The 26,463-nt window shown below is 41.5% G+C and overlaps 1 protein-coding gene and 1 long non-coding RNA gene across 18 annotated transcripts in view; one reads left to right on the top strand and one right to left on the bottom strand.

Moving 5' to 3' along the window:
* The window catches only part of EHBP1 (EH domain binding protein 1), a 214,381-nt gene that overhangs the window by 55,076 nt on the left and 132,842 nt on the right, over window positions 1–26,463 (top strand). For all 17 annotated transcript variants that reach the window (XM_083832192.1, XM_083832202.1, XM_083832203.1 and 14 more), the window contains exons 6-7: window positions 22,342–22,523; window positions 26,288–26,427. In XM_083832192.1, coding sequence (XP_083688318.1) covers window positions 22,342–22,523; window positions 26,288–26,427 — 322 coding nt within the window. The remainder of the gene's footprint in view (window positions 1–22,341; window positions 22,524–26,287; window positions 26,428–26,463) is intronic.
* On the bottom strand, window positions 4,757–22,335 carry LOC310897989. Its single transcript, XR_014582874.1, has 2 exons — window positions 9,939–22,335; window positions 4,757–5,169 (listed from the first exon to the last, which is right to left on the bottom strand). It is a non-coding gene; the product is annotated as an uncharacterized lncRNA (long non-coding RNA).

Raw genomic sequence — 26,463 nt, forward strand, 5'->3', positions numbered from 1 at the left:
GCTTTAAATTTAATAGAGAATCAGAAAACTTGTTTTGCTTTTTGTTTTTGCTTACATTAAATATTTAGCACTTTGTTCTAGTCCAGGAATCTCCAAGATTAGGGTCTTGGAGCAAAACTTGCAGGAATCTTTGTCTTGATTGGCTGGTGGTCTGTTTATGGGGGAAGCAGGGCAGAAGACCTTGCCTGCATTTTATAATTTGCAGACCTGATCCAGCATCTTTCATAACAAATCAATATCTCTCATCCAGACTACATGGTAGCATGTGTAAGCAGTTGTAACTAAAAGCCAGGATCTGCAAGGGGCAGGAGACGGGCCTGTGCAGCGAGTGACTGCTCCTGGTGTAGAACAGATGTCCTGGAGCAGAGGAGTCTCCTGTCCGTCAGCACTGACCCAGGAGGTATCGAAAGCCACTGCTGAATAGTCGGCATCTTCTGTGAAAATTACAGAAGGCAAAGGATGCAGATGACACCCTTCACAAATACGAGTTCTGCTGGAGAACTTCTGCACCGAATGCTGTAGGACAGTTGCATTTAGTGTTAAGTGAGCAAGATGTGAAGACTGGGCTGTTCAAGGGAGGTGCCCCCCTATGAAAGGCAGAGCATGTGGAGAGGAGACACAATCGTGCTGGTTGCGAGGGCAAGTGCTGCAAAAGATTCCCCTAAAAGCTCCGTCAGCTCATGGCAGTTCTGACCCACAGCAGCCTCTGGATCTCACTCTTTTCTCCTGTTTTTTTTTTTCTACAAATAATTCTGGAAGTTTTCTGTTGTTACTTGATCCTTATCACATGAAATGTGCTGTCTAAACTGTCCTTCAAATAATAATATTTCTGATGCAATGTTAATAACTGCCCTAAGTGGAACTGTATGGAACGTATTTGCCTACAGATTATACAGCAATTTGGAGAACTATATTACAGCTTTTCAATTTAAAATTTGCTAGAAAAGACAAAGTAATCTCATTTTCTGATCTTCATGCTACACTTACACTAGAGGGTCTCACAAATGGAAGATGGAGACAGGAGGGTGCAGGGAGTGGTACGGAGCAGCCCAGGCATCACGCGCTCCGTTTGTAAGCTCCGTAAGTGCTGTACACCGTAACATTTACAACGGAATGAGTTTGATGACATATAATTTATATGGTTATTATTGATTCACAGTAGTAAAGTACAACTGTTTTCTGAATTGCTAGAACCATTTTGTTTAGGGTTTTTTGGCTTTATTTCCTTGCTAGAAGTACATGTCTCCTGTAGATGAGTGTACTGTGCCAGACAACTGATCGGGGTTGCTATCAGTGGTATTCTTTGCCAGCTGGAGGGAGGAAGCTGATAAACAAGGCAGACAGCTTTGGAAACGAACCCCTAATACTACATTAAGCATGTTTAAAACCAGCAGTGTGTTTCAGCCACTCTTAGCATATGTTTATTCATAGAAAATCAGCAGTAAAATAGACTTGCCAGCTCACACAGAGTCTGCATGAGGTCTTTTCTCTTTCAGACATCAAATACAGAATAGTGTCTTGGTAATTGTTTTACAGTGGGGTTCTTAATCATACTGCAGACATAAGCTGAGCTGACCAACTTGCCTTTTAATAGAAAAGTATTTGCTTTTAAGCTTGTTCAGCTTGCCACTTTTTTCTGCTTTTATGTGTTTGAGTGTGTTTTCACATTTACATACAGTCACAGATAGTCACAGATACGTGTTCGCTCTCGATGCATTTCAGAATATCATTATTTAAAATGCCACCGTCTGGGACGACATTATGATGGATAAATCTCATTTTTGACCCAGTAGCCATACGGTGTTGAACCAGTATATGTTGCAGCCATGTAGTACAAAATATTCAATGTGGAAAATGGGAAAAATGGCAACACATTTAATGAAAAATGTTTTTGACATAAGTCACCTTCAAAGGCAGATAATCTGGGAGTCCAATTGAATACGTTGGTTGATTTGAGATAAAACCTTGCAGTTGTATGTGCTCAAAGTACAGAAATGTGTGTCGAAAAAAGAATTAAAATATCCATTATTGTGTAAAATGTAGCCCTGCATTAAGTGACTGGATAGGATTGTACATGCAAGCAGTCACAATTTAACCCAGGGCATATTATTTAAGAATAGTGGCCACCAGCAGAACAGGAGCTGGCTGACAGAAAAATAAGAGTTCTGGGTTCCTGCAACCCTTTGTTATTAGGAAAACCATCTGGCAGTGTAATAGTGCTGAGTGTTATTGCCTTCAGCCTCTTATCTTTGGTTGTTAGCTGTCTTAATAGAGTTTAATATAATGGAAATTAATTGACCTTCATAACTTAATTAACGCCATTCCATTCAGTATTTTTTCCCTCTCAGCATATTCTTCGTTCTGAATTGCCCCCGCGCCATCGTATTGCTTTTACGTGTGAAGTTTCTCCTTTCCCGTTGTTCAGTGTTGTGTGTAGCTGGGGCAAATTGTTTCCTGAATTTTGATGGGCAGCATGCAAAGAACAACTTCGGGCTTAGTTGGGTGTGTAGAAATGTTTCCTGTGGACCAGAGCTGAGAGCAAACAGGAGGATGGCAGGCTGAGTGCGATGGACCTGGGGCTGAGCTTGTTTAATACCTGGTGGTGCACAGTCTGAAATAGGAAGCCAGTGGGTTTGACTCTGAGGGCTTTGCCTGCTGAAAGTAAATATAATTCTTAGTTTGTGGAGATTTTCCTTAAAGATTCCCAGTTCTTATATGCAGCTCTAATGATCTATACCATGGGAGTATTTTGGTGGCAAAGAATAAGATGTGGGAAACTCTTTAAAGCTCTGCTCCCTATGGCAAAACAGCTCCACAGAAGTCAGCAGTCGCAGGAAGGCACAGTACAAAAATCAAAAAGGACATAAGATATCTAACAAATCAGAAGCAACGTTGAAAAGTACGTGAAGAATTATTGATATGGCTAATGTTGGTGCGTAAGGAGTTGTCTGCAATGGAAAGGCGAACAAAAGGAGAATGGCTGATCAGGTAACGTGAGCAGCAGAGAGAATAAGCTGTCGTCAGGCCAAAGTGGAGTAAGAGTGAAGGACACACCCCTGCAGAAGTAACTCCACTAAGTGCCAAAGCCCGGAATGACGGAGGTATCAGGTGCCTGCTTCCAAGAGCAGCCGTAGGAAGGAGCATAATGAGTTTTGGAGGATTTTGGCTGTGTGCTTGTCAGTGAAAGGACAAAATGGACTATTTGAACAATAACCCTAAAAATCTGTCAACGAAGAATTAGTATAAAGTTGTTCCGTGAATCATCAGCATCAATCTTTGCTATAATTGGTTATAATTCATGTTATGTAACTTTAATTACATCGTATAATGAAAGAAACTGATTTATTTGGAAGGATTTAAGGTATTATATGGGCTGCATAAATAGCTAGTGTGGATGCTGTAGAGGAAGGGTAACAGGATATTTGAGATCTATGGAACAATTTAGGGGTTTCAGCTGGATTTAGTGGAATGGCTTTAATGCAGCCTGCTCCATAACTACTACCTGCATCCCTTCCTTGAAGTCTTCTCTTCAGATGGAGCAGCTCTCTGCTGCTTCATGGAAGCCAAGCACTCTCTCTCTTTTATTTCTGTAATACTTGTATTGTGAAATACTTTGGGACATGGCTTAGCATGGTTCTTGGTGCTTTTTTAGATTTCTTTTTTCCTTCTACCTCTAGTTAAGCCTTTGGAAGTTTGCATGCTTGCATGCAGATTTCCTGTGAAGGCTGTGCATTGAGGAATCAGGGATTTGGCAGGCCTGCTTAAGCAAGCAAGTGCAAAGGGGAGCACACGAAGTTTGAAATATCCCTGTGAGGGAGAACACAGGGAGTTTTAAGGGCTGACTTCTTTCTGCACTACTACTCCAGTCATCTTTGGTCTGCCACACGAATGTTGCCTTGCAGATGATGAAAATTCATTATTTGTCTTATATGGTTATAACGCCCATGTATTACTTCCTTAGAGTGGCTGTGATGGGCATCCCAAATCATGAGCGGTTGCCTGAGCTGTCGGCAGGTTGTTTAGACAGACCAGATGTGGGAACATTGTCGGTAGTTCTCAGGAGGATGGGAGGAGTCTCAGAAGAGTTTGGATCTCATTTACCTTGAGCATTTCTGGAGTATGGAGCCTTCTCTGTCACTGCTGCAGGAAAAATGTGGTTGAAGTTGCATCCTCAGAAAGCTGGTGGTTGAGCTGGTGTGGTCATGACCATTCAGCATTTTAAACTTTGGAGCCAAGCCCTTTCCACAATGAAGAGAATTATGTCTGTTTTGACTGGTTGCATTTGAATCACATTCTTTCCTTTCCTCTTTTTTTTTTTTTTCAAGCTGGAAGGTATTATTTTAAGCATCAGCTGAGTTTCTGGAAGTCATGATGTTGATGGCCATGATCTGGTGAGACACAACTGGATAATCTTAAGTCAGTCTCAGCTCATCCCCAACAAACTAGACTCTTCTGTGTTCCATAGCACCTGCAAAACTTTTTTGCTACAGTAGTAGAGTTGCCACAGCTTTTAGGCCGGCACCGTTCTTTTCATTGGAAAAATCTGGACTGCTTCTCTCTTTTTGCCTCAGTGTCCTACAGATTGGCTTTGGGTTTTGGTTGTTGGTTGGTTGTTTTTTTTTTCCTGCCAGGCAAAGGTGAGTTGTATTTAGAGTTGTTGGAGTAATGGGCTGTGTTTTCGAGCCATCTGTGTTAGAAGAAAATGGCTAAATAAGAAATGGTTTTTGGCTACGGAGTATTTCATCTGGGAAGGCCAGTTATTTGTGTCAGAATGATCTTTCAAGTCATTTTTACTTCTAGTTGATGAGGAATGTCAAAGATATTTATCGGTATTGTTGCAGGGAAGAGCCGTCGCATTGTCTTCAAGTACAGTAGGAAGTGTAGATGACCAGGTAACCAGCCTGATTTGAAACCACGTGTGCTGGCACAGGTGGTTGGTTGTATTTATTCTCCCTTCTGTGGTGGTCTGCAGAGTACCGCCTGCCCTGCAGTGCCCTTCTTGTTTCAGAGTTATCCAGGAGGCTGTTTGGAGGTCTTGCAGGCTGTTCTTGTCCTCTGGAGCATGGTGATGAGAAGGCAAGCGCACAACGGCCATGAAAATCCTGGTGCCTGTTGACCCTTGCGTTGAGGGACCGTGAATTCTCCTGTGTGGTGGTGCCAGCTGCTCAGCTGCAAATGAAAAGGAAGGAAGGAAAGTTGCAAGGGACCACTCTCTTTCAGCATCTGAATTTTTCCAAAAGCTTTGAATGATGGCAGAGTCGAATCCACCCTAAGTCATGTGTCCTGGTGAAACCCCATGCGGAGCACAAACTTTGCATAATGCTGTTAGTGCACTGCAACCACTTGATGGCACCCTTTGATTTGGTACATAGCTCATTAGCAGTAGCATAGCGCAGTGTGGCTGTAGTATTTGTAATGGAATAACACATAAGAACTGAAGACTGCAAGGTATCTGGTTAATGTAGAGATGAAATGAATGAAACAGCAAGGCTAAGCTTTCCTGACCCTTCATGAGAGAATAGATGAAAAAAGGAAGAATAAGCTATTGTGCCGAAGGGAGATGATGAAATTCAAGATCCACACACATAATCTCTGGCTCAGCCTCTGAAACGTTAATCCCTGGCTAGAATTACTTGAGCTGTAGATTGCAATTTATCATCAAAATGGCACTGTGTCAAACAATACTTCTTGTATGTGTGATGTTTAGAACTATCCAATTTTAATATAAAATGGTTCATGGAGCACTGTCTAACATTTAAGTAGCAACTCGTTAAGCCTGGGATGTTTTTGCTTGTTTCTGTACACCAGTGGTAATCATGGGGAGTTATATTCCATCGATCACTCCTTACTAGCCATATAATGTGTTTTGGGGAGTGATCTGTTTTGATCTCAGCAGTGACAGATGATGGAACTGCTTGATGGTAATTGTTACACCAAGTGGTCCAGAATGTTTGTTTTAAGGTGCTCAGTTAATTTTTTTCAATGAAAAAATCTGCCAAAAATTTGCTGATGGCTCAAAAATCCCCAGGATTGAGATTAATGTTTTGCCAAGTTGTGGGAACAATTATTTTGAGGTTACAAAAAATATTTTCTCGTTGTGTTTTACAAGCTGGAACACCCCTCAGGTTTTTCTCTCCTTGCTTTTATAATATGCCAGTAGGGGGGGTAAAAAAATAAAATAAATCGCCATGCTGGTAAGGCTGAAGTATTCTGCACTAAAATTCAGCCCTTTGCACTTGAGAAATCGTAGTACTTCATGATGCAGTCTGTTACGGAAAGAGAAAGGTCCAGTACCTTGAGAAAATGGCATTAGGAAAAGATTAACAGGCCAGGGAGTTCCTGAAATGTTGGCTTTCTGCAACGTGTGAAACAGCATAATCATTAGAGAAGAATATTTAAATTAAGTGTCCTTAGAAACCTGAATTATACTTTCTTCTTCCCCTTGTTACTTACAGCTTGCTTAAAAATCCCTTGTAATTTCATTGTTACAGCGAACCCCAGCGTGTTCCAGTGCGTGCTAATACATTCACCTGTGCATTTATTTTTAAAAGTGGCTTCTGTGTAAATGTGATCAACTCTGAAAAGTATTTGCAAATATGGAATACTTTTTAAAAATGTTTGGTTGTTTTTTTTTCACGGCTTGCATTTTTTGCTTGTGGAAAGGTGAGAGGCTGGAGGGGGGGAGAAGGGAGGAAGGCGAGCGCAGGCCCTGCCAAGTTGGCAAATTCCTAATTCCTCCGCAGAAGTTGTTTCGTCAAGCACTGAGATTTGAAGCTGGAGATATTTGGTGATCTGCTGGCGTTTAAAACGTCTCCCTGGGCTTGGTGGTAATTAAAATCCCCTCTAAAAACCTGCTAGTATCAACACGACATTTTGCAAGTGCTCGGCGTGTTTGGTTAGCAGGTACACGCAGGGAGCTTCGGCGTCGCAGGCCTGGCTGAGCAGTCGCGCTGGCTGTGAAATGAACTATGAAGGAGACATTTGTCTTAGAGGGGGACCTTTTGTGCTAATCCTTCCAACCTTTATATCTGAGTGTTTCGTGACTGCGTTTACGCAAGGAATAGCTTGTGTTGCGCCCTTGTGATCTCTCTCCATCAGAAACGGGGGTGTGGAATAAGCAGTGGTGTTAGATAAGAGTTATTTTATTTTGTATTTCTCTGGCACCGTGGCCTTTTTCCTTGGAGGCTGGTGCCTTAACACATGTGGATTCTGGATTAATATTTATAAACGGATCCACAGGAAATGATGGTGATTATGCCGAGGGTGCAGCTGTTTACTTGTGCATGCAGTTGTTTACTGGGCACCACAGATAAACGTGTTATCCGGGCGCAGGTATTTATGTTTTAAAATCACACCTACCAGTAAGAACATACACCTTTTATATACATAAACACATGACAGCCTGTGTTTAACTCTAAAAAGCACAGACCGAGTGAGAGCTTCGCTGCTGCCTGACCAGCCCAAACGCAGTGTATATAAACACAGTCACCAGAGTTTTGCAGTTTTATAAAGGGTATTTTCCTCCTCTGACTACCCTTTGCATGCTGGCAGTGTGAATTGCTACATCAGATTGCTATTTCGGGTTTTTGCTGCTGCATCAGCCTCGGTATTTTAGCTGTTGGGGCTTGCACTCAGTTCCCTGCCGATGTTCGCTCGGTGCCTTGCATTGGAAGCGAGCGTGCTCCCAGAAAAGGGGAGTTAGGCAGAATTACACAAAGGCACGTTGTGTGCTGCAGCATCTATTTGTATGGGATGGTGAAAGTTTGGGCAACTTAAACAGCATAGTACCTCAGCTGATACTATGTCTGTGTTGTATTTTTTGGTTAAAAATCTGTTCAAAACTACTATGTGGAAACTACTGTGTGTTTTCTAGAATGAAGGAAATTAGGTTTTCTTTTTCCTTACGGCTACGAAAGATAAAACTTGGGTGTGATAAACAGGTTTGAGTTTGGTAGCAAAAGTTGGCTTAGTGACAGCCTTTAGACCAGGTGTTGTGACCCCTGAATTATGGATGAATTTGAGGATCAGATTTGGTCAGCTTAGGAGCATTGAGCTGTTTACACTTGTTTGTTTAAACTTTCGTTGCATGTAAGACACTTGATTTCAGATTCTTGTGTCCTGCTTCCCAGCGCGGGGGTAATTAGACAAACGTAAAATCTGTCTTTAAACCAGAAATCGTACTGAAGCAAGTCACAACAAATCTTGATAGCATTGTTCTGCTTTCTGGCTGGAAATGGTATGAAGAGCTGCGTTAAAGAAGAGCTTTTGAATGTGTCCGGGATGGATACAGGCATTTCATTGTCCCGCTTTTTTTTTTAAAAGCTTTCTTCTAAGTAAAGATTTTTAATTGCTGTACATAAAAATAATAATAATAATTTGTCCCTGTTTTTTAAAGGTAAGTCTATTGTATTTTAGAGCTGTAGATACCAGGAAAAAAAATTACACGTTTGTGTACAGTTGCTGTGGATTTGTTACTGAAGTTAAGCTAATGGCTGTCAAGAAAACTTTATTCTGTGCTCGGTGTGACATCTGCCTTTTTTTTCTGCAGGGAATGCACTAAAAATAAATAGCGATCATCAGTCTCTGTTGTGGCTTTAATTGCAAGTTTATCTTTTGAAGGAAAGCGAAGTTGAAGTGCCTGACCGAATTTTGGCATGCCAGCATTTACCCTGCACAGTTTTTTGTCGTGTGTGCCGTGAGCTTCAGCACTTGCCAGCTGATGGCATGTGGCACGCTGAATTGCGGTGTTTGCTGATGGACCTATACAGGCAAGAATAATGACTGCACCGAGGCTTGTTTTCTGTGCAGTTGAAGCACAACAGCGTATACTTGGTTTTGTTTAGGGCAGATCTGGCTTAATACTGGCTTGCAATTATTACTCACGGGGCATTATCATTGCAGATCTGTGCATCTACTTTTAAGGTACGCCAATTGCTGTAATTAATTAAAGTGCTGCAGATGCTGCTGGTTAAGCCAATTTAAAGAACAGAGCGTGAATTTCCAGTTATGTGAGCTAGATAATGATAATGCCCTAACGTGGTAGTCGCTCTTGTGAGCCAATTATGGCTCTAGATAGCTGAAGCAGGTCTGTGGTTCACTTTCTCTGCCTTTGCCCGTCATGAGAATACACATCGCCTTCTTATGCCTTTTACTGCTGAGTAATCCTAGTTTTCCTCCCTGGTTGTGGGGTGGTCCGACTGACAGCTTGTACGCTTAATAAGCTTAGAGGTAATAATCCAAGTCCTGCAGGTCACATGTACAATATGCCTTTCTTAGGTTGAGCTTTTTTCCTGCTCTAGTTTTGCCAAAACACCAGGCTCCGTAATATTATACGAGTGCTATTGCGAACTGCCCGGAACTGAAGCACTGCTCTCTGATAATTCGTTAATGCAGAGTCTAGGAAGGGGTTTTAAAAGTATAATTATTAGGAGCTTAAGTCTGCTCACCTTTTTCCCCTTATTTCTTTTTATTATGGAATATTTTTAAGTATGAATGGAGCAAATACGAAGCAAGTAAACACTCAGATTTTAAAAATTCCTTACGCCAGGCTAACTTCACAGCCAAGAAGCAGTGAAGGAAATGTTTTCTGTAGGGTGACTGTGTTTATTAATTTATTCTTGTATATGTGTTAGATGGCAATGTGATGTGTTAATAAATAAACCATTAGTAACATCTTTGCCTTTCAAATGTGTGAACTTGTTTATAGAGGAGCTTCAGAAATGCTGGTGGGACTTTCGCATGCAACACTCCAGGAGTGCTTCTGATTGTAGCTGCAATGTAGGGAATAACATTTTAAGAGAATACATGGAAACTGACTATGTGAAACTGATATTTACTTTGTAGCACTTATTTTTGTCAATTATAATGTGTGCAAGCTCTAGAACAGTATCTGTAGATAAGACAAGAAAGTGGGAAGCTGAATAATATGACATACTCACTGCTTGGCTTGCCAATGCCCAAGTTCAAGTGTCAAGCTTCGACTGGAAAGACTCCGTGCCCCCAGAATATTCCTGCATTTTTGCATTGGTGCTATGCTGCTGGGTTCGTGTCAGGTACGTTTGAGCCGGGCTAATAACATACTCACAAACTCAGCACCTTGGAGTGGCTGAACCAGGAGGAAATCGGAGCAGCCAAGTCCATACACAGACAGAGGAGAGTGGAATTTTCCAAGAATCAGGGCAGAGAGATCAGGTTTGCTTACGGGATCTGTAAACATAAAGCCTTAAAGGTTTGGGAGGGCTCAGGGAGCCCAGCAGGGAAGCATGGAGAGCGGGCCCTGGGGGATAACAGGGGGACATTTTTTTGTAGTGGTTTAAGCTTGGGCCCGGACAGAAAAGGAGGAGGAAATTGGCTGCAGAGGAGAAAGTGCCTGTAATTTCTGAGAGGGAGTGGAAGAGAACAGAGTGCACTACTTAGACGTCGCTGGCTTAATTCCAGAGAGTGGAAATAGAGGCAAGAAAGTGCATGTGAGCATTTGTAGTGTTACCATTTCGTGTATTCTTACGTGACCCAAAGCAACAAAAAAATCTTGCTGGGGATCCTTTTAAAAAAAAAAAATTCTTTGTTTTACCTCAGTCATCATGTGTATGTGGGGATGGGGAACTGAATACCCGCAGGCTGCAATGGGAAGAGTAAATCTCCCTAAAACACTGGGGAGTTTGCAAATGCAGGCACACAGGAGGACTGACTGCACCATTCTCACGGATTGCTCCTGCCAAGGCAGGTGCTCTCCTGTCCTTCCTCTCTGCTCCCTGCTTCGTGTCCCTGCCAGTGCACACGTGCTGGTGTTCGCCTGGCCTTTGCAGGCTCGTTCATCTCCTTAGCAGGGGGTTGCAGGTAGGAATTGAGCTGGGACTCGGATGGCAGCTGGGGACAGCTTCCCGGGGCTGGGGGAGAGGAGCTGACCCCAAGCCCCATCTTCTCTGTGGAGCACCAGCCCTCGTAGCATCGGCCGTCCCTTCTAAACCTCCCTTGCATCAAGCGTCCCTTGCTCTGGGCTCTCTGCTGCTTTGCAGTATACAGGACTCACTATCCCAGGTAGCAGGAGTAAAAAGTTCATCTTCTGTTAGCCCTGCTGTTTAAGGCCCCTAATGCTCTTAGTTTTGTGATGTTAGCGGAGGCTTTATTGCGGTGTGATACCATCGTTCTTGGAAGTTCAGGCGCGGGACCGCATTGCCTGTGTGAGATTTGTGGCTTGGAAGTCATTGTGGCCAGAGTTCGTTCCAACCCAAGGAAGAGATGCGCTAACTGCCGTGGAGTTAAACTAAAAATAAATCCCCTCTTGCAAAAGTATGCATAATGCTCCGTGTGTGCGCGCACGTGTTTGTTTTCGTGTGCCATAAACCCCAAGATAGAATCTCCCGGTTTATAAGGGCTAATAATTTGTTCCCAGATTTAACAAGGTGCTTAATCGTGAGGCTTTCCTTAACTTGATTTAATTACAAGTAAATCATATGCTTGAAGTTAGGCTTGTGCTTAAATACCTCGCTGAAACTAAGTGAGCTCTTTTTGATGCTGTTTAATGGACTTGGAAGATTTATAGGCCGTATAGACGAGCATTTATGCACGTGTTATCCTGTGATAGCTGGAGTCTGTAACACAGGATCGAGGCCAAACTGTGAGTTACAACTGGCTCTGGGTTTCCATTAAACTGCTCTGATGCTTCTTCATTTTCATTGTATTTTTTAAGTAACAGGAGCAGAATTTTGTAACCTAGGCTTTGCTGTCGGTCCCGCTTCGTTTTGCAGATTTTTTTTGGATGAACTTTATAATGTAAGTTAGGTGCCTTAAAGGGGAGTGTTTAAAGAACCGAATTACGAGGCAAAAATTGAAATTGCCTTTTATTGTGTTAACTGTGCAATGACTAGTGCTGCCTGTTAAGACTGCGGCAGATCGCTTTAGGACATAAAGCACTTACTGCCCACCATTTGGTGAACAGGGAAAAAAAAAAACACATGTATCAAGTTTTTTGCAATTAAAAATCTGGAAAAACTTGTTTAAGAAAATGTTAGCCCAAGACCACGCATCTTTTGTCAGTATAATGTGCAGACCTGAACACAACTCTCTTTATCAACAGTGCAGTGTTTCATATTTAATCAACACCAAATGAAGTGCTTCCCTCACATGAATGTAACACAGATCAAGTCTCAGCCAAAGCAAATAAAAGAATGAATGCTTTGTTAATCATCCATAACTAATTTGTGCATACACAGAAAAAAAAAGTGAAATCTGTTTTTGACAAGACCTTTTTTAGAGAAGCAGCAAGGGAGAATTGAACATGTAATGTGCATTAGTAAGAGTGAATAGCAATGGGGAGATCTGAGATGTTTGCCCGGGCCTTCTTATATTTCTTGATAGTGACAGCGTTTAACAGAAACCCAAGATAAGAGAAGGGAGGGTATTTTAAGTTGTTTGCCAAAATACAATAAGACAAACCTGTGCTGAAGCAGACATGGATGGGTTCCTGTATGCATTGCTGTATATTCATAAGTATTGCAGGGAACTGCCACATATCTCTGTGACAAACTCTGCTAATAGATAATACACAGTGAAGAAAATGTTAAATGCATTGCTTCTTTGCACAGGGAATATGATTGTGTTGCTCTAGTGGCAGCGTGGTTATGGTTGAAAGGGCAGCTTCATTACAAGCCCCTGTTTTCAGACTATTGCAGCTTAGAAAAAAATCACCCATTGGACTGAATTTTTTTTTATGCTTGTCAGCCTTGAGGTGAATTTTCCTTTAAGTGCAAAGTTTGAAAAAATCCATTTAGCTGTTTCCCTGATTTAAATAAATTGGGAGGGATGGACAGGCTTTTATAAACTCGAGATTTATCTTTATCGAAGAGCTGTGTTTTGGATGCTCTGCATTTGTCCTTGCTGTCTAAATGTGGGTTGTGTTTATGAAACACGTATATAAAAAAGAAGTAACTACACCTGCACCGTACACTACTCTGACTTGCGTGTGTGCATAGGGTGTGACAGCTGCGATGTCTTACGTGCGTGAGCATGCCTCTCTTCTAGCTTCACACAGATCTTAATTTTCAGCTGCCTCCCTTTTACCCTAGTTCTGTGCCTACCTTTTCCCCCCCGCTTCTTCCTGCATACGTCAGATTCAGGTGGCACGTCAGCGCCATGGCATTGGCTGAGACCCATTGATTCAATGTTTTTCTTTCTTCCTTTGCTCTGTAGGGGGGAGTGCTGCATGGGGGAACCACTGCTTGCGAACCGCACCGCTCTTAGATAACAGCCTGAAGGAGATTTGTATTTTGAAGTTACCTCAGAGTTTTTGTCTGTGATAGCGAGCTGCAGATTTGGATAAAAGAGTAATCAAGTGGCGTAGGTAGGCGAGTTACACGTTCATATGAGGACGCTTTCTTGCAGAGTCCAGTGGTTCCAGCACGGTTCCTATCATGGCCGCAGGGCTGTAGGAGTTACGGTGGTCTTGGAGATGTCCTCAAGGACAGGAGCTGGGAAAGGCAGTGAGGGGGAAGGAGGGAGGAGTGACTGCCAGCAGGTCCAGTAAGTCCTCCATAGCCGGGGGCTGTTCCAGCTCTTCTGTATCCTGTTGGGATTACGCATTTCAAGAGGAAGAGGATGAAAAAGGACAATCATGAATTTAATGATCAAGATATGTTGGTGCTCCAATAATAACTGATACGTTTGCTTCAAATAACATCATAGTGTTTTTTTTTGAAGTGACGTTTTAGAAGTGTAAGATATTAGGAATATGGTAAATAGTTTGACTCAAGAGCTCTGGTTCTGATGACAACGGTGGTCACTGGGGGAGCATCACAGCTCGGCACACAGGCATGGGGCACACAGACCACGCATCCATTTGTTCTTTGCTCTCCGAGTTACGGTCCAACCTTCAGTACAGAAACAAAACGAGTCATGATACCTTCACTTGACACCATTAAAAGCTCTCTGTGTCATAAGCCTGGTAAATTTTGTTGTTTAATATTATGCACCCATTCTGTGGAAGTTTATCCTCAGATTATCATAACTGGTTATCAACACTTGTCTTTCACACAACCTACTCGAACAGGTTTTGTCTATACTACATAATTAAGTCTAGACAATGTTATATGCCATCTTAAAACACAATATTTTCTGGAAAGGTGAATGAAAGTATATGAAGTCACTGGAACAGCAGTTCTTTTGATGTCCTTTCTTCCTTTATGAGTCCCTCAGACTTGTTTCCTTGTTGGAGATTACAAAGAAACTAAATTATGTAGCTACAGTTTTGAGTTTAAATAATCTGGAGTTAATTCTGGGGTCTGTACTATGTGTGTCTTTCCCCACAGCATTTGTTTCCTCAGAAGAAAGCTTGCAGGTAGGCACACCTTGATGTACTGAGCAGCAGACCCTCCAGTGATTGTTGGATTATGTTATGTCGAACTATAAGCGTTCACTGCTCAGCGCGGCATATTACTCCAAACCCACCTTTCCCATGTCAAAGATTCTGGATCTTTGTCTCAAAGTTAAATCAAAAGAGAGTAAGGAAATTTAGAGCCTAAAAATGGAAAATGAAAAGATGTAAGCAGCTAAAGGTGTGGCTGGCGTTTTTTTCACATCTGAAACTAATAATGACTAGGTTTGCCCATTTTCAGAAGTATATTTATTTATCAACTTTCAGCTAAAGACTGTCTTCGGTCAGGGGACACTAACTGGACAACTTTCTTACATAACTGTTGGAAGGTTCAGTAACACAGTTCATGGGATGCCTCCTCCCTGTGGAGACTTCCCCCTGGGTAAAATAGGGGTAAAGTGCCAGGCACTGGAAGGTGAGCTTACATGTAGATTATTTTTAGCAAGCGTTGTCTGTTGTTTTAAATAAATAAGTAAAATGAAAAAAAATAGTAGGGTGACAGTAACCCTATAAAGGCCCTTCACTTAATACACAGAAAAATGTGGAGCTGAGTTGCTGAGCAGTATATAGTCTTGGCTATCAAGGAAACTCCCCTGAGCTTACTGTGATGAACCAGAATTCTCTGGTTCCTACTTGTTGGTGGGAGTTTCTTCTATTTTTCTGAGCGTACTGCAGCTTATATAGGGGAAAAAAGGTAATATCTACTACTACGCAGATATTTTTTCTCCTGTTACCATTAAAGGTTTGGAAACCAGCTATCATTTGCTCTTTGTCACCTTCTAGCATTAGCTGAATTTTCTATAATTCTACTCTGCTTTAAGGTTAACTTCATAAAAAAACGTATAAAATGAACCCTTCAAAAATAGAAAAATAAACCCAAACCGGGGAGAACACTCTATTGGGAGTGCTCCTGCTGAAGCAGGATGCCTGAGTTGCTCTCGGGGGGGGGCAGCATGCCACGAAGGATCTAGCCCAGAGGCATGGGGCGTGCAGAAAATGGAGGGCTGTTGTTTTCTGTCATGCCGCTAGCCCTGCACAGGGTGCCTTGTGTGACAGCCAGCATCACCTGCCGTGTATCAGCAGCAACCTGAGCCCAGGCTTCCTTAAATCCGCTCCTTTGGGAGCAAAGGTTTGTGGATTTAAACTGCTGGTCTGTAATAACAGGTTTCTCCACCAACTTTGGCCAACCCTCCGTGAGCTTGTGTCCTGTGTCCACGGCAAAAACTAAAATTCTGTACAGGAGCTGCAGGAGGACTCACGCTGTCTAAAAATGATTTGATCTCAGTAGCTCTTCCAAGTGATGTGTGTGATAATACAGGCGGGCTTGCACGTAGCTGTACAGGCTAGGGGAAATGGTCATGTACCTGGCTGCTGTAGCCTTTGGGACCTGGAAGGAAACATGCTGTCCCTGCCACCAGGCATGTAACAGTCCCAACAGGAGAGAGCAAATGGCCACAAAAGGGAAGCAGCACAATAGGCAGTGTTAGCACCTTACTCAATGACTTCAGCACATTCGGGTCCAGGCACTGCACGAGAGGATGCGATTTGCATCGCTATGGTGCGGTAGGGGCTGGCCACGTGTACCAGGGCTCCTGAGCAGCATGGCACGAGCTGTGTTGCTGCATGGGCAAGCAAAGGCACCTTCTTGTACATTACAAAGCGCTTGCGTAGAACGTAAGAATGGAGGTACTTCAGCAGATGACTGGAGGCATCTACAAGTCAACTTTAACCTGTCAGTAATGAAAAAGAAACTCGCATAGCATCTCTAGAGGAAAGCATCTAAAAGAGCAAGGAGGAGGAGGGCTAGAAATGCCACGGCGAGTGTTGCTCAGCATGTTACCTCTCATGCATCCCTCTTTGGAAGAGTTCAGGGGGTGTTCCCAATGTACTAAATGGCAAAGGCTGAGTATTTCAAGGTTCAGTAGTTCTCTGCTGCTGATCAAAATTACGCACCTCACCTGTAAACTTCTCTCTATTGATCTTTGTAAACATCAAGCTCACTTCAGAAGTGGCTAGCTGTCTTAGGAGATCTAATGATAAATTGCAAGAACAAGATTTTGGTCTTGCACTTTTTTTTTTTTTTGCCATCTGGCCAGTAAATCTCTAAGAAGTTTATTGTAGTTAGTATTTTTATTAGCAAAGCAGGACTTCTAACTACTACTTGGTTGTAGTTTGCGTAGTGTAGATGAAATTACCTCAGTTTGCTAGGTACCATTTCACTTTCTGAACTTCCTATCTGATGTTGATCTTCGGAGGCTTGCAGAGTCTGTGAATGCGAAAGATCCACCTGAAGACGAATAGTGGGTCGACCTGCGTCACGTTGTGTGAGCTCACCACAGGTATGATTTTGGTAAGAAAGAGCCATTCATGACATCCCATGGCCTCTCAGGGCAGTGGTGAAATCACACTGAGCTTTCTAAAAGCAGGCCCTGAGGAGTCAGTAGGAGCAGTAGTAGCAGATCTTTTCTTTGTGCTTACTCCAAGTGCTTGCTGACACTGAGTAATAAATGGCGTGTTGTGCTTCCAACATTCAATTCATCAATCCACATGCTCTTATGTTTATATATATAAACCTATATGTATGCGTATTTTATATATATATATATAAACTAATATGTGTATTAAAAAAAAATCAAGTATAGCCATTGCAACGTTTGTTTTTAATTTCCTTTCCAGTTCTCATGTCTAGGGCTCAGACGTCCCTGGGATGTGCAGGATTTTTTAAACATTAAATTCTGCCTTCAGATGCATCATAATTCTTAATAATGTTCTGGGTACCTTGAACCATTATTTGCTTTTAAACAAGTTTTCAGCGCAGATCGTGCTGTCTGCATTCGGTCCTCCAAATCTCCCATCCGACTGTCTAAATTATTTTAACTGACATAGTTTCTAATTTACTCTCTCCAGTTGAGAGAGCTCCCTGGAGCTTGTCTATTTTAGCATTTAATTGCTGTATACTCTCACAAATTAAATTCTCTAGTGATCCATTTTGCTCTGCTGGTGAAGCAGTGATCTTTCCATTGGAAAGATTGGATGGCGTTGGCGACTTGGCTGCCGGGGCTGGCATCCAGCTGCTGGGGAGGGGGAACTTCCCCGGTCCTCCCTGCGGCCTGGGGGGGCCTCGGGGGCCTCAGGGGTTGTGCCACAGGGTAGCTTTCCTTGGAAACGTGCTCCATTTAATTACGATGCCCCAGAAAAGAGAAATCCTCAAAACTTGTTCTTCTCTGTTTTTTTTTTTTTTTTTAATATATAGCTAGGAAACTTGCTTTGTCTGATAATTTTGTACCTAAATGTGAAGCAAAATGCTCTTATTTAAAATCTCCATAGCTTTGCAGGGTGTTTTTTTAGCGTTCTCTTTTATAAAATGTGAAAAGACAGCTTCTCAAAATAATATGCTTTATGTCTTCCTTCTCTGGGTTACGGTTAAAACACATTGTTTCTTCTGACAAAAGTAGTGCTATCCAGTTAGGAAACTTGTCTTTCCCGTTTAGGTCTTTTTTGGAGGTTTGTACAGTGTTTATGCATCTTTTAATATATTCTGGCTGGAGATGGAGACTTACCATTTAGGATCCAAATAATCCAGGAGTACGGTACTGTTTCATCTCGTTTCTGCTGAATGGAAACACTTCACTACATTTCCTCAACGTGTGTGTATTGAGAGGAGAGTATAGAAACCTAGAGACTTCTAGAGTATAGAGAGAGTGCACAGAGACCCCATTGGGTCTTGGGGATTAAAGACTGCAGTGTAGCAGGGTGCGAAGGTCTGCACAGAGAAGCTGAGCCAGGTGTTGAGAGGTAAGATGCTTTCTGCTCTTTTCTGCAGTGGGACTCTTTCCCTAGCCCACATAACCTAGAGGAATATATCCCGCAACTAAAAGCTGGCAAATACTGTGTTTATTTGGAACTCCAGAAGTGTGAGGTCTGTTGAACAGAAAACACAAAGCTGCTTCTTTCTTATTTGCACTTTTTATCTTAACCTTGAGGAAGACTCACCAGGAATTGGTAATTACACGACACAAGGTTGTTAATTACAAATCATTAAAACGTATATTTTTTTCAGGAAAGACAACTGCATGATATATGCATTATTGCATTATATGGAGCTTCTTTAAATGAAGGGTGCAAGTTCAGACCTTCCACGTGGAGGTGTTAATCTTTGGACTTGCTTCATGTGGAGGAGCTGGGTGCTGCTGAACACTGATAGGTGACTATCTGTCCTCTGCGATCATCTTCCATCCAAACATCTTTGTTTTGCAAATGTGGTGCAGATTAGCCAGTCTCATTTTCTTTGTCAGAATATTTTAGTTCTGTTTGCTGTCAAAGGTCTGCTTTAGCAGGGAAAGAGGAGGAGGATCCCTCACACCAAAAATTCACAGCAACCTGTCCCCAAGGACAGCAGCTGGTGTTTCAGAGCATTTCTTCGCATTATACTGACTGTAGAAGTGATCAAGGTATGTGGGTCCTTCAAGCCTTCAATTCTGAAGCCAAGTACTTTATTAGGTTCTTAGGAAGTCTTTTGATTTTCAATGTTCATTTTTGTTTTGCTAGCTTCTACAAAATGTGAGGCGGCAACTCCAGCAGTCAGGTGTCTGTCAAATACCTGGAAGGATCATTGGGGCTTGTGCTTTTGAACAAAGACCATGCAGTTAAAATGAGAAAAGCTGAGCAATTAAAAAATAAATAAAAATGCATTGTGATTCCTGCTTTACCTTCTACAAAATCCCACGTGCTCTTATGAGACACAAGTAAGAGCAGATCAGACTTTTACTATTAAATGGATGCTATGATGTGAATATAGTAGGAATTATTTATTCTTCTACAAAAAAAAGGTTCTCGGTGGTTCTGGGATCACTTGTGACGTGTGGTAAGTTTTTTCTTTGTTGGCTTTTTTTTTTTTTTTTTGAAACAAATGCTACAACCTTTCTGGGAAGTGGTAGCTCAATATGTTCTGGCATTTAAAGACAAACTTTTAAAAGTTGATTGTATGGGAGGGTAGAAAGCATAACCCATTGTGAAATCAGTCAAGGACCTAAGCACTTTGGGAATATCCTTCTCGGGCAAAAAGACCCTCCTCCCTCCCCCATTTGTATAGCTAAAAACATGTAAGGCTAAGCGTATGCTTTTTAAAAGGAAAAACACTGCAGCAGAGGTGTAAAGATCTTTATTGCTATTATTTATAAAACTGAAGTTCTAATAGACTTATTTTTCTGGGAGACTAGGAGGACTTAAACTCACATATTAGGGCCAATAAAACTTGAAAGAGTAGAGGCTGGTTTTGTATTTTAATACAATAAATCAACATATTTAGACTCTTATTTCAGTTGGAACCGGAAAAATCAACTTCTGTCTTTGGCCCACGAGAAGATTATAAAATGAATTCCTTTCTCGGGAAGGCTGAACGTGAGTGCCAAGTGTGTCTTACTCTCTGCAGCACCTCTGGGCATTTAGTGCTAGGAGAATCTCCTTGCACGCGGCTGTTCCGTACTGGCATACAGCTGCTTGTGCTCATCTCCTCCTCCATACCAATTCACCCAAGCAGATTTCACAAAAAATTGTTGAGCATCATCTTCACTGGGAGAACCTCGCCTCCTTCCCGAATCAGGTTGCAGTCACTCTCTGGCCCAGATAACCTGAAGCTGCAGATGCCAAGAGGATCAGTTGTAGGATAAATACGTGAGTGGTGAGGATGTAATTCTGCGTCATTCCAAAATTCTCCTGAGTCCATGGCTGTGTCCAGCTTTTAGGTTGAAAGTTTAACACTCTGTCCTTTCTCCTCACTTCAGATTCACCGTCAAACTGGTCTTCTGGTTGGTTTTGCTGCTTTGCTTTGACTTTTTAGTAGTATCACCTTCATAAAGACAATATACATCTCAGTTATGTTATCAAAGAAATTGGTATGAAGTAGATGTGCTTCTTTAAAAAGAGAAAAAATGGCATAGTCTTCAAGGGAAAACCTAATTTCATCATTTGGCAATAATGAACTAAGTAAGAGTTTTCCCACATAATCGAGTTATGTTGCTATCCATCATTTCAGTAAGAATAACTGTGATGCCACAGTACAGATTTTAGGCAGCTAGGGTGTAATGGTTTGTTGTTTGCAAGCAGAAGGTCACCCCAATGGATTCAAAAGAGAATGTAGTCTGTGTGGCAAACGTTTCCTGGTGACTACAGCCCACTGGCGGGATATTTGTCTTTGGGCTGGCTGGAGGTGAGGGCATAACTGCAGTTATTCTCCGGTTTCTGCTTGCTCCTTTTCTGTTTGGCAGAAAAGCACATGCACTGGAATTGGCAAGTCATTTTTACCATGCCCACTACATAAATATTTGCACACCACGTTATGTATGGCAGTTTTCTCTAAATATGCTATAAAAAAAGGGGGAAAACTAGAGGAGGTTTAGCAAACTTCCTTTCTGTTCACCTTGAGCACTATTTTCACACCATAGTGTGAAAATTGAGACATTTTGCATTATGAAACAGGTTCCTCTCAAGATGCAAACTGCTTCCGTATCTTTACCTAGTGAAAAAGAAATGCTGCATCTCTCCTGGTGCTTTCCGAACAAACCTGGCAGTAAGTCTTGGCTGTGTGTAAGGAGTTGTAACGTTCAGTTATTCGCAAGGTGCAGTACAACGACAGATTACTGTCATTAGTATCTGTGTAATAATTGAAAGTCCCTGATCAGACTTTCCATTTTACACGTTGTCAGGACCTCGGACCTTAATCTCATTCTCTGATTGACAGTGGCGGCCGGGGGGAGAGCGCCTGTATTGTTTGTGGTAGTCGCATCTGTGCAACTGGCGTCAGCTGAGGGTATTTGCATATTCTTAAGTATTGCTTCTGAGAGGGCCTAAATCCTTCTCAAGTGTTTGATGCATTTTTGAAATTCATTCATAAGGTATCTACATGCACTAATAGTTCTGTATAATATTGCTGTGCATAATCTGACAGATAAGGCTAGTTTTTTAAACAAGGTATTCTTTGGGGATGACATATTACATTCTGACTTATTCTGCTGGGCGGAAATGTCAAGTACTTTGAAAAAGGATGCTTGAATGTTTTGATTGAATTAGTGTTCTTTATTCAACACAAACTGTCGGCTGCAATAAAACATAGCTGTATTGTGAGAATAGTTTTCAAAAGAGTTAACAGCAGGGCTTTTTTGTTTTATTTTTGTTCCTGGAGCTTTATTACATATAATCATTCCTTTGCTGCTGCTGCTGCTATTAGACACAACAAGAGAGTAGATTCTTAGATGCATTTTAGATTAGTTTGTCTGAATTGTTAAACCGTGAGCAGCATCTTTATCTTGACATACTTTTTGAAATATACCTTAGCTTTTTATCTTTCTCTTATCTTGCTTTTTATTTTCTTTCCTTGCAAAGTTTTTACCAATATTTTTGGAACCATTGTCAGCCTTAATTTCAGAAACCTGTCACTCTTGCTAGTACGCGTGCAGCACTAGTGAGGAGTACCATCGCTTTGAAGAATATCCACATGTTGTATTTGAGCACTGAGCACAGACAGTGGTTTGCAATATTAACTCGATAGCCCATTACCACTACATGTAGAAATACATGTGTAATTGAAAGCTATGTCTTCCACAGGTTGGATCAACGCCTGCTTCAGTTTGCCAAAGGAGTAATGTGTTTCCCCCATTCTTAAATTGATAGCTGCTGTGGTTGCTACTATAAGCTCAAGCCCTGAATGACTTAGGGTCTCTAATGGAAGACCACTAATCACAATGAAAGTCGTCTTTTTTATATTGCGTTAAGCATGTGTTCAAAGGGCCACCATTAGTGGCTGTGACCTAGATGTAGAAATGGGTTTCTGTCTCTTAAAAGGACCGTAGGTATCGCTACTGCTTACATACTTGAAAAAAGAATGATGTGGATTTAATTTGTTTGTTTGTTTATGAACATGCAGGTTTTAGTGAGCAACAGCTTTTATGTTAGTTTTGTTTTTCCTTTGCTTTCAGGAATCTCCTTCTGGCCGCAGAAAAGCTCTTGCCACCAGCAGCATCAACATGAAGCAATACGCAAGCCCCATGCCTACACAAACAGATGTCAAGTTAAAATTCAAGCCTTTGTCGAAGAAAATAGTATCTGCCACACTACAATTCTCTTTATCTTGTATTTTCCTGAGGGAAGGGAAAGCCACGTAAGTTTTCTGTGTTTTTTTTTTTTTTTTTAACACACACAAATATCCTGCTTCATGTTGCTTTTCAAAGTGTTCTTTGGATAAAGAGCTCTTTCTGTATAGAATGGCAGAATTAGAGAGAATCCTTTAGCATACCTATCATTCCTGCCATACTTAGTTTCTTAGTCTGAGTAAGAGCCATTTCTTACTCCGATTATAGCCCTGTGTTCTTCAGAGACAAATAGCTTGTCCTCTGCTGTTACAGACATTTTAAATAACAGCAGCTTAAGAATATCTACACGTTTGAAAGCAGCAGGAGTGTCCGTTTGCGTGCATGTGTGTACTTTTCCAGCAATACCCTTAGCAGACTGCAAGGGAAATGTGGGAAAGAGCACCTAGTTCTATTTCACAGGAAACGGAAGAAAGACAAAGCCACTTGCAAAGTGAGAGAGGGTGGAGTCAGAAGTCAGATTTTGGGTCAAATGTAAGAACCTCCTGTGAAATGAGTTAACGTGCGCACTGCACTGATTACCACTGCCCCTACTCACCTACCTAGTTCTGTCCCATATTTCAACAACCTGTGGAGCGTGCAAAGCATACAAGTTGTTTTTCCATATACTATAACCTCTCCTGCAGTTTGTCAGATTCAAGTTGTAGGATGTGAACAACTCTATGTGGCTGGAGGATGGACCATTTGTCACCCATCCCATTTTGCTCTTCCTTTCTGTCCCATATAGGCTATGGGAATGTGAGAAACGCAGGAAAAAAAGAGGTAGATCAGAAAACTACTGTTTTAGTGGTTCTTTTACCTCTTTGTTTGTTTGTTTCTTTTCCCTCCAAAAGGCTAAGGGTTTACTTACTGCTCCTGTTATTCTGAATATACTTGCAGACATATGGCACTGTAGTACCCCCAGATTGTTGCATTAACAGCTTTCCAAAGCTTCGTTATGGCACGCATTTTGACATAAAAAGGCTATCTTTTTGTTGGTATGCTTTAAAACCCACAGATGCATTCATTAGTATTACTATTTCCCTCCTCTGGTTAACCCATTGGGAACTACATTTAGAGCTATGATATAAATTTTATTCATATATGATGAATATATTTTTGATATTTTGATATATTAAAATATAGAATGATACTTTGAAGTATTTAGCTGTGGTTTAACATGGCATTGCAGCTGGAAGGAAAAAGTATCAGATAACCTCCTGACTTTTGGGGAACAATCAGCATTTATGAACTATAAACAGACTACTACAGCTCTACTAGACTCTTAGGGCATTTTGAGGCCATAATTTGTAAAAACTGACCCATTTAAGATGGCATATGCCTTCTTCCTGTTGAAATTGACTTGTCTCAGGCTGTAGACTTCAAGTCAGATAGACTGTAAGTTGACAATAGGATTTTAATATTGCCCTGAACCAGGAATCTGGGAAAAAAAATAAATCAAAACCTGGTGTTTATGAAAGCATTGATTTTTCAGTATGTGTAAATAGAGAATGCCCTACGAGACAAGGTAAGGTAAGAGAGAGAATTCAGGTGTCAGATACATGAGCATGCGAGAAAATGCCTGGGCTGATTTACAGCCTGTTGTTGTTCTATAAAGTGAGGTTCACTTTTATTTTATGTGTTTTATAGAGAAAATATGGCAACCTATTGCTGTGCAACACCAAAAACCTTACTTCTTAGACACAGAAGAAAGGTTATAAAGACATAAAGGGCAGTTTAAGAGAAGGAAATAATGCTTTGGAGACCTTTTTATTTCTAAACTTTACATGAGCAAGTGTCATACAAGATCTGAGAACTAACTGCTTCCAGCTATTTGTCTTCAGTGCATGAAAGAGCCTGCCTTTCAATGCAGTTATATAGTATAGTTGACTCTACTAATGCTACATTTTTTCCCCTATGCTTAAAGAGTTTATTTAACCTATTGGTTATCAAAACAGGAAGATGAAACCTTGAGGATTTTGCATGAATGGAAAGGTCTTTGCAAATTCTTGATAGTTGCTTACTTTATTTTTACAAATAGTTACAGAGCACTTAGTTGGCCCGTGTAACTGCAGGTTCTGTAGTGCTGCTTACTTTGAAATCAGAGTTCAAACGATTGTCCTGAAGAATTTGATTGTAGCATGTTAAATCACTACATTTAATGCCATGTTTTAAGTGCATCTGTTCACATGCAGATTTGAGGAATGTTTAGTTAAGTCACTTTCATTAAGTCATTTTCATTCATGCAGACGGTACCTTAAAAATAATTTGTACAGTTTTCCTAGCATTATTAGTCACAAAATATGTGCATCTAGTTTTATCATGATCACAGCTTCAAAGAACATAGAGTCATTCTACCAGGTTGGAAGGGACCTGTAGGGTTATCTAATCCAACCTCCTGTTGAGAGGAGAGCCAGCTGTGTGATCAGAGCAGTTTGCTCTGGCTTTATCCCATTGGGTCTTGAAAAACTCCAGGACTGGAGACTGTGCAGCCTCTCCAGGCAACCCATGCCATTGCTTGATGGTGACTGCCACACGTTTTTCCTTGCATCAGATTAGAACAGCTCTGGTTTCAGTTTGCCTTTCTGCTGTCTGATGCCTCTCTTCCACCTGCCTTGCACCACTGTCTTCTCAGCCATGTCCTCATAGGTGCTGGTAGGCTGCTGCCAGGTGTCCCTGAAGTCATCCAGCTCTTCTCCATGCTCCACGCATCCATTTCCCTCAGCCTGTCTTTGTAGGGCAAATGCTCCTGCCCTCAGCCAGCTCAGTGGTCCCCTGCTGAACTTGTTCCAGTTTCTCAACACCTTTGCCTGTACCATGAGACCAAACACTGGGACCAAGTACTCTATATGCAGTGCAACGAGCTCCAAGTGAACGCGAGTCATGACTGCCCTCAGTCTACTGGCTGTGGTCCTGTTAGTGCAGATCAGGATGCTCTTTGCCTCCTTTGGCTGCCAGGGCATGGTGCTGGCTTGCTTTGATCTTGCTCTCTGCCAAGATCCCTAGGCCATTTTCAGCAGAGCTGCTCCCCAGCCAGGTAATCTCCAGTCTGTCTTACTGCAAGGAGCTAAAAAATACTTGATTAATCCCAATAAACCTAATGAAATGGTTTTCAAAGAGAGGAGGTAAGACCACTGGTGCTTCAGGAATGATAGGTTCTTAAAAAACCTTTTTTTTTTGTGGAACAAATATAGAATGTCTATTCATCTGAATCTGCCTGCAGTCATCTTTTCAGCAAACGTTTGATGTGAAAGGTACAGTCATGTGAAAGATATCTATATCTGTGTGAGAGAGACAGTCAAATAACAATTGAAATTGGCCATTGGTATGTTTTTATACCGTTTATGAATTTGTGTATTTAAGAAAGGGATTCTTACCTCTGTAACAGTGTCTGGAGTTTTGAATGAATCTAGTGTTAGGTCACATGCGGTGTACGGACAGTAGCTCTGACCAAGCATTTTCACTTTAAGCAAGGGAGACCAGGTGTGTGTTCAGTAACATTTCTGGACTGGCTTACAATTTTAAGAATCAGTTATTAAATTAACTCTTAATGCAAGGTAGCACCGTTTTTTACCATTTAGAATTTTGTTACAAGAAACCTTTCCCTTCAGAAATTAATATACATGAGTGTGTTCATTTTGTTCTTACACTGTATTCAAGATCAGATCTGAGATCAGAGACCTCCCTGAAGAAAAGAAGGCATAAAAACATTTAAAGGATTTTTAATAACGCAGTAGTATCAGATGTGGTATTAACAGACTCCATTTTAATGCCCAGTTTGAAATTTATTGTTTAGGGATGAAGACATGCAAAGCCTGGCTAGTTTGATGAGTATGAAACAAGCTGATATTGGAAATCTAGATGATTTTGAGGAAGACAATGAAGAAGATGAAGAAAACAGAGTGAATCAAGAGGAAAAGGCTGCGAAAATTACAGGTTGGTTTTGCCACAAGGATGGTAAAAGAGTTTGCT

This window comes from Anser anser (genome assembly GCF_964211835.1).
Source record: "Anser anser genome assembly, chromosome: 3".
NCBI lineage: Eukaryota > Metazoa > Chordata > Aves > Anseriformes > Anatidae > Anser > Anser anser.